This window comes from Colobus angolensis, unplaced genomic scaffold (assembly GCF_000951035.1).
Source record: "Colobus angolensis palliatus isolate OR3802 unplaced genomic scaffold, Cang.pa_1.0 Scaffold143, whole genome shotgun sequence".
Classification (NCBI taxonomy): Eukaryota; Metazoa; Chordata; class Mammalia; order Primates; family Cercopithecidae; genus Colobus; species Colobus angolensis.
The window spans coordinates 71,922-89,710 of NW_012114522.1; the positions used below are offsets into that span (position 1 = coordinate 71,922).

At 47.5% G+C, this 17,789-nt stretch overlaps 1 protein-coding gene across 4 annotated transcripts in view; it reads left to right on the forward strand.

Annotated features, from left to right (window-relative positions):
• GRK4 (G protein-coupled receptor kinase 4) overlaps positions 1-17,789 on the forward strand; it is an 85,564-nt gene that overhangs the window by 60,110 nt on the left and 7,665 nt on the right. For all 4 annotated transcript variants that reach the window (XM_011935369.1, XM_011935371.1, XM_011935370.1 and 1 more), the window contains 5 exons: positions 467-607; positions 6,336-6,526; positions 9,120-9,157; positions 13,462-13,551; positions 14,750-14,958. In XM_011935369.1, coding sequence (XP_011790759.1) covers positions 467-607; positions 6,336-6,526; positions 9,120-9,157; positions 13,462-13,551; positions 14,750-14,958 — 669 coding nt within the window. The remainder of the gene's footprint in view (positions 1-466; positions 608-6,335; positions 6,527-9,119; positions 9,158-13,461; positions 13,552-14,749; positions 14,959-17,789) is intronic.

A 17,789-nucleotide genomic window follows, 5' to 3' on the forward strand; every position in this document is an offset into this window, starting at 1 on the left:
TTTTTTTCATATTTTTAGTAGAGACAGGGTTTTGCCATGTTGGCCAAGCTGGTTTCGAACTCCTGACCTCAGGTGATCTGCCTGTCTTGGCCTCCCAAAGTGCTGGGATTATAGGCATGAACCACCATGCCCAGCTGAAAAAAGAATCTTTTTAGTTTTACTTTTTAAAACTTTTGCAGTTTTACAAAAAGTAAAATAGACATATGGGAACATTTAAAAATTAAACAGATGTACCGTGATCACCTATGCCAATTAGTGCCATCCGTACACTGTCTTAGAGTTGATAGAATACAGCGCGTCACTGAGAGGAGGAGCCGACTCGCACTGACAACGCGCGCCGTTGAAACGGTCTCCTCATGCGCTGCTGCTGGTCTCTGCCAGCGAGGGTCTCATCAAGCAAAGGGTTTCCTTTGTGTGGCCTAAGAAATGTCAGGTGGACATAAACCTCCTTTACTTTGCTGTTTAGGTTTGTGCCTGTCAAGTGCGAGCCACAGGAAAAATGTATGCCTGTAAAAAGCTACAAAAAAAAAGAATAAAGAAGAGGAAAGGTGAAGCCATGGCTCTAAATGAAAAAAGAATTCTGGAGAAAGTGCAAAGTAGATTCGTAGTAAGTGTCTCCTCTTAGTCTTCACTGTGCCTCGGGTGATTCGTAGCACTTATGTCAGCCGACATGCCGCTCAGCTCACTCTCATTGAAGCTGTGGAAGTCATTTCTTGTTTTCTGAGTTTATGTGGGGTTTTGCTCTTTTTAGTAACAGTTTTGTTTTTAGTAACAGCTCTCTTCTTTCTTATTCAAACCTTAGAAAACATGAAAGTAGTGATACTGCTTCTAACTTCTGGTTTGTTATAAATCTGTAGTCCCCCGCCTCCCATTTTGTGCCTCTTCACACCTGCCAGCTTGCGGAGCTTGTCCAGGTCGGTTAGTTACCTTGTGTTTCTTGGTGAATTTCCCTTATCACAGCCAGTCAGAGCTTATCTCTGTTTGCTGTCAGTCTCCAGTCAAGTTTCTCTGGCCCCCAGGACACTGACCTGGCTGTGCTTGAGGAGACCTTCTCTGTCTCTTTTTTTTTTTGACACAAGGTCTCACTTTGTGGTCCAGGCTGGAGTGCAATGGCACGATCTTGGGTCACTGCAACCTTGACCTCCCAGGCCCAAGTGATCCTCCTACCTCAGCCTTCCAAGCAGCTGGGAGCACGGGCACATTCCACCATGCCCAGCTAGGTTTTAATTTTTTTATTTTTATTCTTATTTTTAGAGATGAGATCTCTGGCCAGGCGTGGTGGCTCACACCTGTAATCCCACTACTTAGGGAGGCCAAGGAGGGTGGATCACCTGAGGTCAGGAGTTTGAGACCAGCCTGACCAACATGGTAAAATCCCGTCTCTACTAAAAATACAAAAAGAATTAGCTGGGCCTGGTGGTGCATGCTTGTAGTCCCAGCTACTCGGGATGCTGAGGCAGGAGAATCGCTTGAACCTGGGAGGCAGAGGTTGCAGTGAGCTGAGATTGCAGCACTGCACTCCAGCCTGGGCAACAGAGCGAGACTCTGTCTCAAAAAAAAAAAAAAAAAGACAGAGGGAGAGATGAGATCTCCTTTTATTGCTCAGGCTGGTCTTGAACTCCTGAACTCAAGTGATCCACCTGCCTCAGCTTCCCAAAGTGTTGGGATTACAGGCGTGAGCTACCACGTCTGGCTGAGGATACTATCTCTAGCCCCTCTTCTCATGTGGGCCTCCTCCCTCTGGCCTCAATCTGTTTTCTATCTTTTCCTTTTTCTGGGAAGTTTACCGCTAGGCCCTGAACTAGCATATCGCAATTGTATGAAGCCCAAATCCCACCTTCCCACCTTTCTGGGAAGGACAGAACATTGGGTGGACTGGTATGAGTTTAGGGAAGCAGTTCCAGGCTTTACAGTATGCATGGTGTAGTGTGGTTCTCATCTCCAAACCCAGTTTCTCTCTACCTGGTTACGTATGTCCTGTAGCAGCTACTGAAGTCTGAAGACTGGTTGAAGGGAGAGTGTGAACGAGAATTTATAAAATGATTTGTCATGTTCGAGCTATTTCCTCCAAGCCATTTATTTCTTAGCCCTGAGGTCAGCTGCTTTGTGCAGGGGGACAGATGTTCCCAAACAGTGTACCTTCATAGCCAGCACCTGGATTTAATAGCACAGTGTGTGTATATGATATGTCACTCTCACCTGCAATTGCATGAAAATCTTTAATACAGTGGGCTTATCTGGGAGTTGCTTTAAACATGTTTTTTGGCTGGGCTTGGTGGCTCATGCCTGTCATTTCAGCACTTTGGGAGGCCAAGGTAGGAGGATCACTTGAGCCCAGGAGTTTGAAACCAGCCTAGGTAACACAGGGAGACCCCCATCTCTACAAATTTTTTTTTTTTTTGAGACAGTCTTGCACTGTCTCCCAGGCTGGAGTGCAGTGGCGCGATCTCGGCTCACTGCAACATCCGGCTCCCGGGTTCAAGTGATTCTCCTGCCTCAGCCTTCCAAGTAGCTGGGATTACAGGCCCACCACCACACCCAGCTAATTTTTTGTATTATTAGTAGAGACTGGGTTTTACTTTGTTGGCCAGGATGGTCTCAAACTCCTGACCTTGTGATCCGCCCGCCTTGGCCTCCCAAAATGCTGGGGATTACAGCCGTGAACCACCGAGCCTGGCTTCTACAAAAATTTTTTTTCAAAAAGGCCAGGCACTGTAGCTCACGCCCTGTAATCCCAGCACTTTGGGAGGCTGAGGCCTGCAGATCACCTGAGGTCAGGAGTTTGAGACCAGCCTGGCCAACATGGTGAAACCCTGTCTCTAATAAAATACAAAAATTAGGCCGGGCGCGGTAGCTCAAGCCTGTAATCCCAGCACTTTGGGAGGCCGAGACGGGCGGATCACGAGGTCAGGAGATTGAGACCATCCTGGCTAACGCGGTGAAACCCCGTCTCTACTAAAAAAATACAAAAAAAACTAGCTGGGCGAGGTGGCGGGTGCCTGTAGTCCCAGCTACTCGGGAGGCTGAGGCAGGAGAATCGCTTGAACCTGGGAGGCAGAGGTTGCAGTGAGCTGAGATTGCAGCACTGCACTCCAGCCTGGGCAACAGAGCGAGACTCTGTCTCAAAAAAAAAAAAAAATACAAAAATTAGCTGGGTGTGGCGGTGACTGCCTGTAATCCCAGCTACTCGGGAGGCTGAGACAGGAGAATTGCTTGAACTCAGAAGGCAGAGGTTGCAGTGAGCCCAGATCGCGCCATTGTACTCCAGCCTGGGTAATAGAGTGAGACTCCATCTCCAAAAAAAAAAGAAAGAAAAATTAGCCAGACATGGTGGTGTGTGACTGTAGTCCCAGCTACTCAGAAGGCTGTGGTGGGAGGATCGCTTGAACCCAGGCTGTCCAGGCTGCAGTGAGCCATTATTGCCCACTGCACTCCATCCTGGGTGAGAGAGTGAGATCCCATCTCAAAAACAAAAAAAAAAAAAAAAAAAAAAAAAAAAAAATCCCGTGTAACTGCCTTGGAACATAAAAATCCAGTCTAGCTTTATGAAAAGAACAGATGCAGTTGTTACAGTTTCTTTTGCTTAAATGCTTTGATTTCTGTATTATTGGCCTCTCCCAAGGAACCTAGAGACATTTTTCTGCTTCTGGGACGGTGTTTTCTCCCTGCTTACAGCGGCACGTTCATCCCTTCTGCGCCCTGACCCATGGCAGTAACACCTGTCCCTGGAGCCCCCTGCCCCTGCCTGCACCCTCGCCCCCCACAGTCTGTTCTCCACGGAGCAGTGCAAGGCAGTCTGGAAAAGTTAAATTAGTCATCCACTTTCCGGATTAAAAACTCCAGTGGCCACCTGTCACTCTGAGAATAAAATGAGACTCAACTCTGGCCTTTCAGGCACTGAGGGACCTAGCTGCTGCTGCCTCTGCCACATGAGGCCAGGGGCCTGACCACGCTCTGCCTGGAGCGTCGCTGCCTTTCCCTCTCGCCCTTGGTGTCACTCCCCATAGGCAGTCTGCGAGTCACCTGTCACTCTGTCAGATGGTTTCTTTGCATTGGTTCGTCTGTCATCTGTGACTGCCCAGGCCTCCTCCACCACGATATTAGGACAGAGCTCCTCAGAGCCATGCTCACCACTGCATTCCCGCTGCCTACAACAAGGCTGGCGTGGTAAAAGATTCTCAATATTATTTTAATATATATTGAGCAGATGTTAAATGAATATTCACAAGAGGAGAGGAAGTAAGGGAACCTTACTAATTCAAGGACCAGTGAGAATTCCTTGTGGTTTAATCTGTGGTCTATTGCATGCCAGCTGGGGCCTCCTCTCCTCCACCTCTCTTGCTGTTTTAACACATTGTGACCAAGTTGGATTTATTCCAGGAATGAAAATCGAATAATGTAATTTATCATATTACCAGAATCAAGGGAAGAACCGTATGGTCATCTCAATGGTTGCAGGAAGAGCTTTGGATAGGAGCTAATGCCCAGTCATGCTTAAAAACCCGAAGCAAACCAGGTACAGAAAGGAACTTCCTTCAGAAAATCTCTAGCACAATCATACTTAATATGAAAATATTAATAGCTTTTCCCCGTGAGATCTGGAATAAGGCTAGATATCTGCTGACCATTTCAATTCAACATGATATTGGAAATTCTGGCCAGTGCAGTAAGGTAAAGGAAAAAGTGGAAGAGATTAAGGTTAGAGAAAAGAAGAAAAAAGGTTGAAAAAAAACCCTCATCATTTTCTTTTTCTTTTCTTTTTTTTTAATTTTTATTTATTTATTTATTTTTAGATAGATATGGAGGTCTCACTATATTGCCCAGGCTGGTCTGGAACTCCTAGGATCAAGTGATCCTCCCACCTAGGCCTCCCAAAGTGCTGGGATTATAGGTGTGAACCACTGTGCCCGGCCAAAAGTCATTATTTTCAAACAACATCTTTGTATGTGGAGACCTTCCTACATTTTTAGATAACCTATTAAGGATTTAACCAAGTGATTAGATATGAATCAGCCACTAACAATTAGAAAATGGAAATGTTACTGATACCATTTACAACGGCCTCAAGAAACATCGAAATCTAAGAAAAGGCCTGGCGGGCGGTGTGCACCTGTCGTCCCCGCGGCTTGGGGGACTGAGAGGGGAGGATCGCTTGAGCCCAGGAGTTTGAGTCTAGCCTGGGCAACATAGCAAGACCTTGACTCTTAAAAAATAATTCTAGGCAAAGAACTGACAAAAATGTGCAAGACTTCTACACTGAGAACTGTAAAATGTTATTATAAGAAATTAAAGAAGGAGGCTGGGTGCTATGGTTCACGCCTGTGATCCCAGCACTTTGGGAGGCCGAGGCAGGTGGATCACTTGAGGTCAGGAGTTTGAGATCAGCCTGGCCAACATGGTGAAACCGCATCTCTACTATAAATACAAAAATTAGCCAGGCGTGGTGGTGGGTGCCTATAATCCCAGCAACTCAGGAGGCTGAGGCAGGAGAATTGCTTAAAACCTGGGAGACAGAGGTTGCAGTGAGCCGAGATGGCACCACTGCACTCCAGCCTGGGCGACAGAGCAAGACTCTGTCTCAAAAAAATAAAGAAGATCTAAATAAATGGGGGAAGACCATGATCCCAGATTGGAAGACCCAATGCTGTAAAGATGCTGGTTTCCCCTAATTGATCTGTAGATTAAATGAATTGAATGCAGCCCCAATCAAAATCCCAGCAGGGGGTGTGTGTGTGTGCGTGTGTGTGAACTGACATACAAACCAATAGAAAAATGGGGGAAAAAATAGACTAGGCATTTCACAAAAGAGGATCCAAATGGCTATTAATTACATGAAAGTGTCCCCTATATTTGCATATATACAGAAATGCAACTTAAGACCACGGTAAGAGACTACTCCACCAGCAGGATTCAAACTAAAAAGGTTGCCAACACAAAATGTGGGAAGGAGGTGGCGCAGTGAGACCTCCCTTGCGCGCTGGTGGGGCGTAGCCTATGTGCTGAACGTGGTTGCCCGGGAAGTACAGACTGTCACGGCTCAAGTGATGAGAGCACGACACAGAGGAGTCATAAGCCCAAGTGTCTTGGTGAAGTTTTGCCACTTCTTTGCTTAGCTTTAGGAAGTTCTCTCTTTTGGCTACACAGCTGCGGTAAAATGTTCAGTATGCCAAGGTCCGAGAGGCACGTGATGTGTCCTGTACATTTCCCTGAAACATATAGTATTCGCATGTTCTGATTATAAACCTAACATGGATTGTTTGCTTATTAGCAAATAGAGGAAATCACCAATGAAAGAGCAAGTTCGTGTTCTGTTTTTATGATGTTGCTATCTTTAGGTTAGTTTAGCCTACACTTATGAAACCAAAGATGCCTTGTGCTTGGTGCTCACCATTATGAACGGAGGGGACCTGAAGTTTCACATTTACAACCTGGGTAATCCCGGCTTTGATGAGCAGAGAGCTGTTTTCTATGCTGCAGAGCTGTGTTGCGGCTTGGAAGATTTACAGAGGGAAAGAATTGTATACAGGTAAGAACGGTGCTACCTAATGGAGCCTGCAAGTCTTGGAGCCAGTTTCTCCCAGCCGTAGGCTTCCCTGGCTCACACTGGCTGCTTCCAGGCTGAGCAGGAGAGTAGCTGGGAGCCCCTCGATGGTGATTTATAGGGGTGGTCACTTACACTATTGGGAATATGGCCAGCCAGAGGGCCTGGGTGTTTTTTTGTTTTGTTTTTTGAGATGGAGTCTCACTCTGTCACCTACGCTGGAGTGCAATGGCGCAATCTCGACTCACAGCAGTTCAAGCGATTCTCCTGCCTCAGACTCCTGAGTAGCTGGGACTACGGCACCCACCACCCTGCCCAGCTAATTTTTTGTATTTTTACTAGAGATAGGGTCTCACCATGTTGGCCAGGCTGGTCTCGATCTCCTGACCTCAGGTGATCCACGGGCCTCAGCCTCCCAAAGTGCTGGGATTACAGGCATGAGCCACCGTGCCCAGCTTACATTTCTAATAAATTGTCTTTTTGAAGCAGAAGTTTGTTTTTTACTTGTTAAGTTGATCAAATAAAGGTAGTGCTACTCAGGTAAGCATAAGAATAGCCCATTTCCAAGGTTCTTAGGTATTTTGATAGTTCTGATAAGGATGTATTATGTCCTGCCATATAACATAACAATTTAATGTCTTGAAGTAGTAGTTTCTTTTTTGCATCTTAGAATTTAGTAAAGAAAATTAAATTAAACTTAATAGTTTAGTGTAATCAATGTATTTAGTTTTAGGAAAAAACAAAATCCCTTCCTATCCCTTAAATGCTGGCGTTCCTGGGCTCTGGGTCTCTTCTTAGCCACTCTCCCTGGGCAATTTCATTTCCTCCCTTCTGTGGGTTCATCTACCAGTTATAGTCGGTCTCCCACTGGGTTCCATGTTGTAGATTCAACCAGCTGTGAATCGAAAATATTCAGAACATCCTGCTCAGCAGGGTGAAAAGGGGGAAAAAAGAGAAAATATTCAGAAAAAAAGGATGGTTGCGTCTGCATTGAACATGTAGACCTTTTTCTTGTCCCTATTCCCTAAACGATATAGTATAATAACAATTTACATATTATTTGCATTATGTCTGCTAGTATGTGTAATCTAGAGGTGATTTAAAGTAATTGGGAGGATGTGTGTAGGTTATATGGAAATTCTACACCATTTTATATCAGGGACTTGAGGACCCTTGGAGTTTGATATCCAAGGGAAGGGGGCCTGATGTGGGACCTGATGGTGTCTCCTTGTCACCTTGCAAGCCTGGCCTTCATGGCCTTTGTGATGCAGCTCCCCACAGAGCCCTCCAGCCTTGGGTCCTGCTCCTCCCACACGGGCACCTCCTGCCCTTGTCATGCGAGAGTTTCAGCTGCTCAGGTGTCCTCACCTCACTGCACCTTTGCACAAGGTGTTCCTGTGTGGGTGCCACTCTCCACCCAGTCCCTTTTCCTGTCATTCTGAGAGACTCCTGCTCATCCGTCCAGAGGTAGCCCACATAGCACGAGGGTGTGAGGATGTGCCCCCTCTCCCACATCCTCCAGGTGCTGCCCACGTTGTCTGCTCAGATGGTCACGCCAGACAATGAGCTTCTTGGGAGTCCTTGATCTCACTTCTCCCTGTTCTGATGGACCTTTGGCTTCTCCTTATCTTCTATATCCCACAGCCAGTATGGGATAAATATCTCTCAAGGATCAGAGACCAGGCTTGGCAGTGGGGCTGACACCTCTGCACCTTGAGCATTGAGCAAGGGGTGGATTGCTGCCCTGGCTGTGAGTCCTCTAGACACAGAGGTGGTCGCCTGAGTTGAGGAAGCCTTGTTGCCATTGCTTAGAGGTAAGAGTCTGGTGGTATTGGAGCATGGAACACACCCGTAGGAGATTGGATTCTTTTGTTCCTCCTGGAGTAAATCACACTTCACAGGTGACTATAGCTGAGCCGCCGTGTTTGGCTTCAGTCTCAAGATGAGCTGGATTTTCTCATGTAAGCTTTGGCTCATCCTCTAACCTCCCTACCCACTTGCCTCACCCACCTGCACTCAGTGGGGGCTGCCCATGGCTGCCCCATCCACCGCTGTGTCCACAGGACTCACCGTCAGTAGCTATCACCAAGCATTTGTTGAATGAATGACCGATGGCCCAAGTGACATTCCCACCTCAGCCCCCTGAGTAGCTGGGACTACAGGTACGTGCCACCGCACCCAGCTTGAGGCATTCTAATATGGGGAATTTTCAGTTTTTGAAACTCTTAAAAATATGTTAATGGTTAAGAGAAATTGAGCCACGTTCATTAAGGACTAGTTGCTTTCCTTACTACTGGGCTGCATATTTAATCACTGAAATGTCTTCAAATCTGTCTAATTATGCAAAGCAGTTCATTTTATACTGTCATCATATGTGAGCTGTTTACTGAGATGAATTTTGTAACATTCTCGTCCTGCCATGTGACAGCTAAAGACAGTTTCCATGGCTCATGAAGGGTGGTTTTGCTTTCTGCCGTCCTGGCCCTTGCTCATGCTGGTTGTTCCCACTGGGTACTCAGGAATCACAGTGCCAGCTTCTGAATCATTGAGCCTTCTGTTGTTGTTTCTTTCCTTATAGAGACTTAAAGCCTGAGAATATTCTCCTTGATGATCGCGGTAAGTGGGCAAGCCTTTCCCATCTAACGGGTAGACTTTGTTAAGGGACTTGGATACAGAAAGTTGGATGCAGAAAGTGGACTTAATAATTAATAGAGAATGGAAACAACAACAAAGAAAACTCTGTGGTATGTGTTCATTTTAAAAAGATAAAATACTGACAATTTGGTCATTTCCCTGTATTTAGGCAAGAAGCAAAGCTGGTCATAATTTTCAATTAATGATTGAGTTCAGAAGCCTTTTTTTTTTCTTGAGACAGAGTCTTGCTATGTCGCCCAGGCTGGAGTGCAGTGGTGTAATCATAGCTCACTGCAGCCTTGAACTGCTGGGAACAAGCAATCCTGCCACCTCAGCTTTCTGCAGAGCTGGGACTACAGGTGTGCATCACCATGTTTTGTAAAGATAGGGGTCATGCTATGTTGTCCAGGCTGTTCTCAAACTACTGTCCTCAAGCAATCCTCCTGCCTTGCCTCCCAAAGCACTAGGATTATAGGCATGAGCCACTGTGCCCTGCCTAGAAGCATACTAAAGTAAACACAAAGTCAGAACATTTTCTCTCTCTTGTTTCTTGCTGTTGACCCACCTCTTGCTTTATTCCTTTTTTATTTCCATTCCCCTCTAAACTTTGTCATGCTGCCCCTGGTGCTGTCCCCTTGTCCCATAGCATGTGTCACAAAGCAGGGTACAGATGGCTGCTTGGAGACCCTGTAATAGTGGAGAGGGAGTGGCCCTTTTCAGCAGGCTCCTTGTCAGCAGCATGGGTGCACACTCCATCTTGGTTCCTCTAAGGGACAGTCATACCCAGAATGCAAGGATGGTTGGACTCCTGGCGTGTGTGCTTGTGCTCACACATAGCTCGCAAGCAGTGCTGGGAGAGAGCTTCTTTCAAGTGAGTTTTCTTGGCAAAGAAGGGTCTTACAGTCTAGTAGAGCGCATATGGCAGGGTCAAAGTGGCTCCTGCCAAGAAAAGGACAGGCGTCTAACGCGGAGACTGAGGGCAGTCGCAGGGGACTTGGAATGCTAGTCTCCTTTTACACCTCTGCCAGATGCTTTCATGCTTATCTAATTCATGTACGACACTCCACCCTGTGAGGAAGGAGGGTACTGGAATTCCAGCATCCCGGGGATGGCAGAGGTTTCAGTGAGCCAAGATCGCGCACCACCACACTCCAGCCTGGGTGATAGAATGAGTCTCCATCTCAAAAAACAAATAAACAAACAACAACAACAAAAACAAACAGAAAAACAGTATAAGATTTCTTTGTGATTCTTTTAGTCATCAGCAAAAGTTCTTTGGTTCTCGGGTTGTTCACTCAAATTCATTTAAAGTCACTCAGAGGCTGGGCGCGGTGGCTCAGGCCTGTAATCCCAGTATTTTGGGAGGCAAAGGAGGGTGGATCACCTGAGGTCAGGAGTTCAAGACCAGCCTGGCCAACATGGCGAAACCCTGTCTCTACTAAAAATACAAAAATTAGGTGGGCAAGGTGGCTCATACTTATAATATCCCAGCTACTTGGGAGACTGAGGCAGGAGAAACGCTTGAACCTGAGAGGTGGAGGTTGCAGTGAGCTGAAATCATGCCATTGCACTCCAGCCTGGGTGACAGAGTGAGACTCTGTCTCAAAAAAAAAAAAAAAAAAGTCACTCAGTATCATTCCTTTCTATGTGGTTATACCACCAGCTGGATACACCATTAGGTTTGTTTTCTTAATTTTGCTTTCAATTTTTAGCAATCTAATTTTTTCTTTTTCTTTTTTTTTTTGAGACGGAGTCTCGCTCTGTCGCCCAGGCTGGAGTGCAGTGGCCAGATCTCAGCTCACTGCAAGCTCCACCTCCCGGGTTTACGCCATTCTCCTGCCTCAGCCTCCCGAGTAGCTGGGACTACAAGCGCCCGCCACCTCGCCCGGCTAGTTTTTTGTATTTTTTAGTAGAGACGGGGTTTCACCATGTTAGCCAGGATGGTCTCAATCTCCTGACCTTGTGATCCGCCCGTCTCGGCCTCCCAAAGTGCTGGGATTACAGGCTTGAGCCACCGCGCCCGGCCAGCAATCTAATTTTTTAATGTTATAATTATGTAAAACATTTATGTGGTTCCAAAGATAAAACCACAAAATAGAATGTATTGAGAGATGTCTAGATTCCATCCCTCCATCCCTGACCACCCCCAAGTAATTATTTTAGCTCATATATTATTCCTTCATTTACATATGGTATATGTATAGACATATACATATTCTATGTAAACAAGTTCCCCACTTGTTTTTAAATAAAGTAGTAGACCACACGTATTGTCCTCCACTTGGCTGTTTCACTGAATATGTAGCAAAGATGGCTCTTTCTGTTGAACACTCATGAAGAGCTTCTGCCGTCTGCTGCGCCTCCTGCAGGCGCACCTGCCCTGTTTGCATGGCACTTGCTGGTGGGCGTGTCATCTCCACTCGTGCTGTTTCCGTTAGTGCCGCAATGGAGAGCACATGTTATTTCCTAGTTTGTTGCATGTATCCTTGATAGCAGCCTAGAAGTGGGTGAATTCATATGCAATTTGCCAGGTATTGCCAGACTCCCCTCCAGGGTGTTGTCCCATCTGCATTCCCACCAGCAGTGCCCAAGAGCACCTGTTTCCCCACAGCCTCGCCAGCAGACCGAGTTCTCGAACTTTGGAGCTTTTGTCAGTTTGTTAGCCGGGAATTGGTATTTCAATGTAGTTTTAAGTTGCATTTCTCGGTTTAAAAATCCATTTTTATAAGAAAAATAAGTCAATGATGCCAAAAAAAAAAAAAGTTACAACATGCTAGCACTCTACTTAAATGAAAAATACATGAAAGCTGGCCAGGCACAGTGTCACACGCCTATAATCCCAGCACTTTGGGAGGCCGGGGTGGGAGGATCGCTTGAGCCCAGGAGTTCAAGACCAGCCTGGACAACATGACCAAACCCTGTCTCTACAAAATAAAATAAAAAAAGAAAAGAAAATGAAATCTGGATTATTGAAAGAATGCATCTGTACGAGGGGAGGAAACTGAGACGTGATAGTAAATGGCAGAGCCAGGACTCAGACCCACTCCATCTGGCTACAGGATCTGTGCTCCTCACCCCTGTACTCTCCCACCTCCCAGGGTGGGCACGCAGCAAGGGCAGGGGGTGGTGTATTATGTGCATGCAGCCGAGTCAGAGGCCGGCTTTCCTCTCTAAAGCATCATGGAGACTGTTTTAAAATGACTACAGTGCCTTGGAGGGCATGGTGCATATTTTCAGTTTTTAGGAAACATTTATTGGTTGTTCATTCATTTTGCCAATAAGTATTTATTGAGCACCTACTGTAAGCCTGAGTACTATATCAGAAGCTGAGGGTAAGTGGTGGATAAATTGAAGATAGTGTCCGCTTCCAGGGCTGGCTTATTTTTCTACATACTCAGCAGAATGTTTTCAATAATTTCTTACTTTCTTTATAGTTTTTTTGAGAGAGGTTCTCACTCTTGCCCTGCAGTAGTGTGATCATGACTCACCGCAGCCTCACCCTTCCGGGCTCAAGCGATCCTCCTGCCTCAGCCTCCAGAGTAGATGGGACCATAGCCATGTGCCATCACACCCAGCTAATTTTTAAAAACGTCCTTTTTTTGTAGAGACAGGGTCTTGTCATGTTTCCCAGGCTGGTCTCAAAATCTGGGACCCAAGTAATCCTCCCACCTTGGCCTCCCAAAGTGCTGGAATTACAGATGTGAGCCACCATGTCTGGCCTAATTTGTTAGTTCCATAGGAATTCAACAGATATTTAAATCCTCCTGTATACAAGGCATTAACACAATATAGTTTCCTAAGTACCTTAATTTTGTTTATTATTTCCCCGACTCTATTACCATTTGTTCTCAAGAGAAAAACTCCATGTCATTCATGCATAGCTGTCCCTGTATATAGTACTGGTACTCTGACAAAGTGTTTATTTACTCTTCTGTAGTTGATATAATATTCATTATATTTTTATTGATGTATCTGGAAGTTGTATGACATAAAATAATAAATCCAATGTTTCTGTCTTGTCAAGGGTTTGTCTATGATTAAAGAGCTTCCTAATCAATAGCCAGGCAAAAATCAAATTTTCCTGCTACTAGTGAAACTGAATGCACTGTATGGAATTTTACTAAACATGAAAAAGGTTAAATATCATTTTATATTTACTGTTCCAGAGTATGAAATACTGTTATTTCCATCCATGGTTTCTGAGGGGCCTTTTTTCCCATGTTGATTGTTGTTAAAGTGTCACTACTGCCCCCGTGGCCTGTGTAATAACATATTTGAACACACAGGGCACATCCGGATTTCAGACCTCGGTTTGGCCACGGAGATCCCAGAAGGGCAGATGGTTCGAGGAAGAGTTGGAACAGTCGGCTACATGGGTTCGTGCGAGGCTTTCAGCATCCTTATCCTTTCTCTCCGGGTGCCTGAGCGCCTCAGAACACAGAGAAAGCCACCCTGAATGGACCGGGGCCGGCGTCGGTTTGGACACTAGTAGATGCCACAATGGTGTTTTGAATCTCTAACCTGTCAGAGTGTTGAGGCTGCTGGGGATCCTGTAGGCTGCCCTCACCTTCTTACAGATGAGGGGTGAGGCCCGAGAGGTTGTGAGTCCTGAGGTCACTCAGCAAAGTGAGGGCAGAATCGGGATGACACTGCAGGTCTCCTCACTCTGCCAATGTCCTCCCCGTGCATGACGGCCTCTCAGAGCCTCAGGAAATCACCCCACTCTGGTTATTCCAAAGATCCAGGGGCAGTGCCAGCCAACCCCCAGGGGTGGCCTCTGAGGGTCTCGCAGAGTCCTGCAGGAAGACCCCAAGGTCTTGTGGCTTTCTGCTCCTGCGTCTTCTGGGATTTTTCACTGACCTGGGATAGCTGGCAAGACATGACACTTGGGGCGCTCTGGGCATGGCTCTGTGTGTCTGGAGAGAGCCCCTTCAGGAGGGGGAGCCTTCCCTAGACCGCCATGTCCCTTGTGAATGTGACTCTGTGGCAGTTCAGCTCATCCTGGATGAATCATACAAATGTTTAAAAATATTAGTTTTATTGGGCTATAATTCATATGTCATAAAGTCCATCAGTTTGAAGTGTGTAATACAACAGATTTTAGTATTTTCACAGAGCCATGCAACCATGACCACCATCTAATTTCAGACCTTTTTTTTTATTTTGAGACGGAGTCTCACTCTGTCGCCTAGGCTAGAGTGCAGTGGCACGATCTTGGCTCACTGCAACGTCCACCTCCCAGGCACGAGCGATTCTCCTGCCTCAGCTCCCTGAGTATCTGGGACTACAGGCGCCTGCTGCCACACCCGGCTAATTTTTGTATTTTTAGTAGAGACGGGTTTCACCATGTTGTCCAGGCTGGTCTCGATCTTCTGACCTCAGGTGACCTGCCTGCCTCGACCTCCCAAAATGCTGGGATTATAGGTGTGAGCCACTGGCACAGCCTTAACATAATGTTTTTAAGGTTCGTCCATGTTGTCACACACGTTGAATGTATACTGTATTATTGGAAAATATAAGAAAATTTAAAATCAAAATTTAACTTAATTTCCATTTCCCGTATTTGTTATGTAGCACCTGAAGTTGTCAATAATGAAAAGTATACATTTAGTCCCGATTGGTGGGGACTTGGCTGTCTGATCTATGAAATGATTCAGGGACATTCTCCATTCAAAAAATTCAAAGAAAAAGTCAAACGGGAGGAGATCGATCAAAGAATCAAGAATGATACTGAGGAGTATTCCGAGAAGTTTTCAGAGGATGCCAAATCTATCTGCAGGATGGTAGGTCAGGCTCTGTAGAGGCTGGGAAATGGCACTTCTCATTCTAGTTGTTTTCACTGGCAGATATAACAAGTGTTGGTCTGTCATCTTCAGCAAACCCTGGCCACCCACCTCCCAGGCCCTGCCCCTGCCCCCGCGGCCCAGCAGGGAGGACATGCGTGCTCAGGAGGCTCACATCAACTGTCTCCTGGCCCAGCAGGCGGGACACGTGTGTTCAGGAGGCTCACGTCCACCTGTCTCCTGGCCCAGCAGGCAGGACATGCGTGCTCAGGAGGCTCACGTCCACCTGTCTCCTGGCCCAGCAGGCGGGACATGCGTGCTCAGGAGGCTCACGTCTGCCTGCCTCCTTCCCCATGCTCCTGGCACTGGGATTTCATCAGACAAAAAGGGCCAGCGAGAAAAGTTTCCAGACATGATCTGAAAATGACTTAATTGGGTTTCAATTAGAGCAAAACAGAGTAAAATTCATGGTTTGATATCTCAAACGATGCTATTGAAAGGGAAGAGTGGTACCAAGGCTATTAATTCAGCTTTCAGAAAACAGCTGAGCCTTGTTTCATTGACCAGTTTTATATGAAGTTAGACATAAAACCAATCTTTCATGTAATTTGAGATGGTAAGGGTTCAGCCACCTGCCAGTGATTGTAGTCCCAGAGACACTCTGACCTGAGGGCCTGCTGTGTACCTGGCTCTGGGCCTAGTGCTAGATGGACAATTCCCTCAATTGTGCTAAGAGCCTCTGAGGCTGACAGTGGCACCTGTGAGTCACAGCAAGGAGACGAGCCCTAAGCAGTGGGGACCTGGCCCCTGGTCCCAGAATGAGCAAGGGGCTGTCAGGGTCCATCTGCCTCTGGGACCGGACTGTGTTACCACCCCTCACTGCCCAGACTCTCAATCAGTGAGGGAAACTCTGTTACTTATTTCAAACCAGTATTTTTTGAGCACTTTTTTTTTTCATTTATTTTCATTCAACGAGGATTTATTGAGCATCTTGTACGCTCCAGGCACTGTCCTAGGCATTGGGGAAAACAGCAGCAAGTAAAACAGAAGTCCCCGCCCTCCTAGCGAGAACTGACAGGAAACAGAAGTCCCTGCCCTCCCAGCGAGAAGTGACAGGAAACAGAACAAATGCATAGACATGTGGGCTGTGGGGAGGACCCGCACTCTGGAGGACAGGGAACTGCCTGGAGGGGCGGCAGGCTCTGGGGGAGAAAGGGAGTTGGCCTGCTGGGCAGAGCAGGCCGCTGGCAAGAGCGGGAGGGGGTTAGAGGGGGACAGGACAGAGAGCAGCAAGCCCAGGCCATGCAGAACCACCTGTCACCTGTCATTGTCATCACTGTCGAGCCTTAAGTGTTGCTTCCTCTGATGGCCATGAAGCCATTACAGGGCTCTGTGAAGAGTGATGTGATGGGACCAGGCTTGCCGGCCACTGGGAGAAAATGAATGGACAGGAAGGAGGAAGGCCATTGGGGGCTTTGCAGCTGTTCAGGTGAGAGTAAAGGTGACGCAGACCTCGGTGGTGGCAGAGCAGGTGTGAGAAGGGATGGCAGATGACCACTGTCAGATTCAGGATGGATCCTGAAGGCAGGTGGTGGTGAAGACTTCAGGCTGACCCCAGGGTGGGCTGGAGGGAAGGGGGTACTCACTAGAGCCAAGTCCTTGCAGTGGGGAGGACAGCAGCCAGCACACAGGGAGTCTGTGGACAGTTCCTCCAGCGATCGGAGAGGAGGCAGAGTCTGTGGCCAGCGCAGCACAGCTGGGGAGATGTGAGCGGGGCTGTAAATGGTCTCTTAACAGAGCTGCTTTTTCTCAGATGGTCAGCCCAGTGGGGAGCAAAGGTGGGAGGCAGTGTGAGGAGAGGGGAGGCTTGAAGCCCTAGAAAGCAGGGTTTTCCTCAACAGCATCAAGAGCCATGTGGACCTGAAGGGAGGGGAGTGGCCGTGGTTGTGTGCTGGGCTCCTGCCACACCTGGGTGGGCAGGCTCAGAGCCAGCAGGGAGCTGCACTCGCCCAGCTCTGGTTTGGTCCAGCAGCTAGAGAGAGGCCGGGGAGCCGGGCTGCATGCGGAGGAGTGACTAGAGGACAGACCATGGGCTCGACGCTGGCTCCAGTGGACGAGGAAAGGGGCACAGGGAACAGCAGGTTCAACAGAGGATGGGCCAAGCACAGTCCAAGTTGGGAGTCCAGGCCCCTCCAGGCCAGAGTTAGAAAGACTAGAGGGATGCTCAGAGAGGAAGCTGCTTGGAGTGGAGCTGATGGAGGGAGCTCTTGCTGGCCAAGAGTCTGGAGTGTGACCGGGAGAGAGTGGCTGGGGGTCACTGCGGGGATGGAGGATAAGGTCACTGGAGAAGAGAAGGCCACAGGACCAAGCAGCCAGGCATAGGCCCCTGCCTGGGTGTGGGCATTCCTAGCAGCCGTGCCTGGGTAACTGACGTGGGCTGGCAGTGGCTGGAGAGGAATTAGTCTGATGTCCTTTTCATGTGTTTCCATATATGAAGTCATGGGTGCTACAGGCTTGTCCCGGAGCCAGGGGTCACCCTGGAGTTCTCCCGGCTAGCTCACTCTGCTTAGAGCTGACTATTAAATAATGGAGTCTTCTCACGACACTGACAGGGCTGCAAGAACGTATAAATATGTACTAGAAATGGAATCTGCCCCTAAGAGCTCACAGTTTAATGTTAGGCCTAAAACAAACAGAAATGACTGCAGTGAAAAAGCAGAATGGGTCGGGCGCCATGGCTCACACCTGTAATCCCAGCACTCTGGGAGGCCAAGGCGGGTGGATCATGAGGTCAGGAGATAGAGACCATCCTGGCTAACATGGTGAAACCC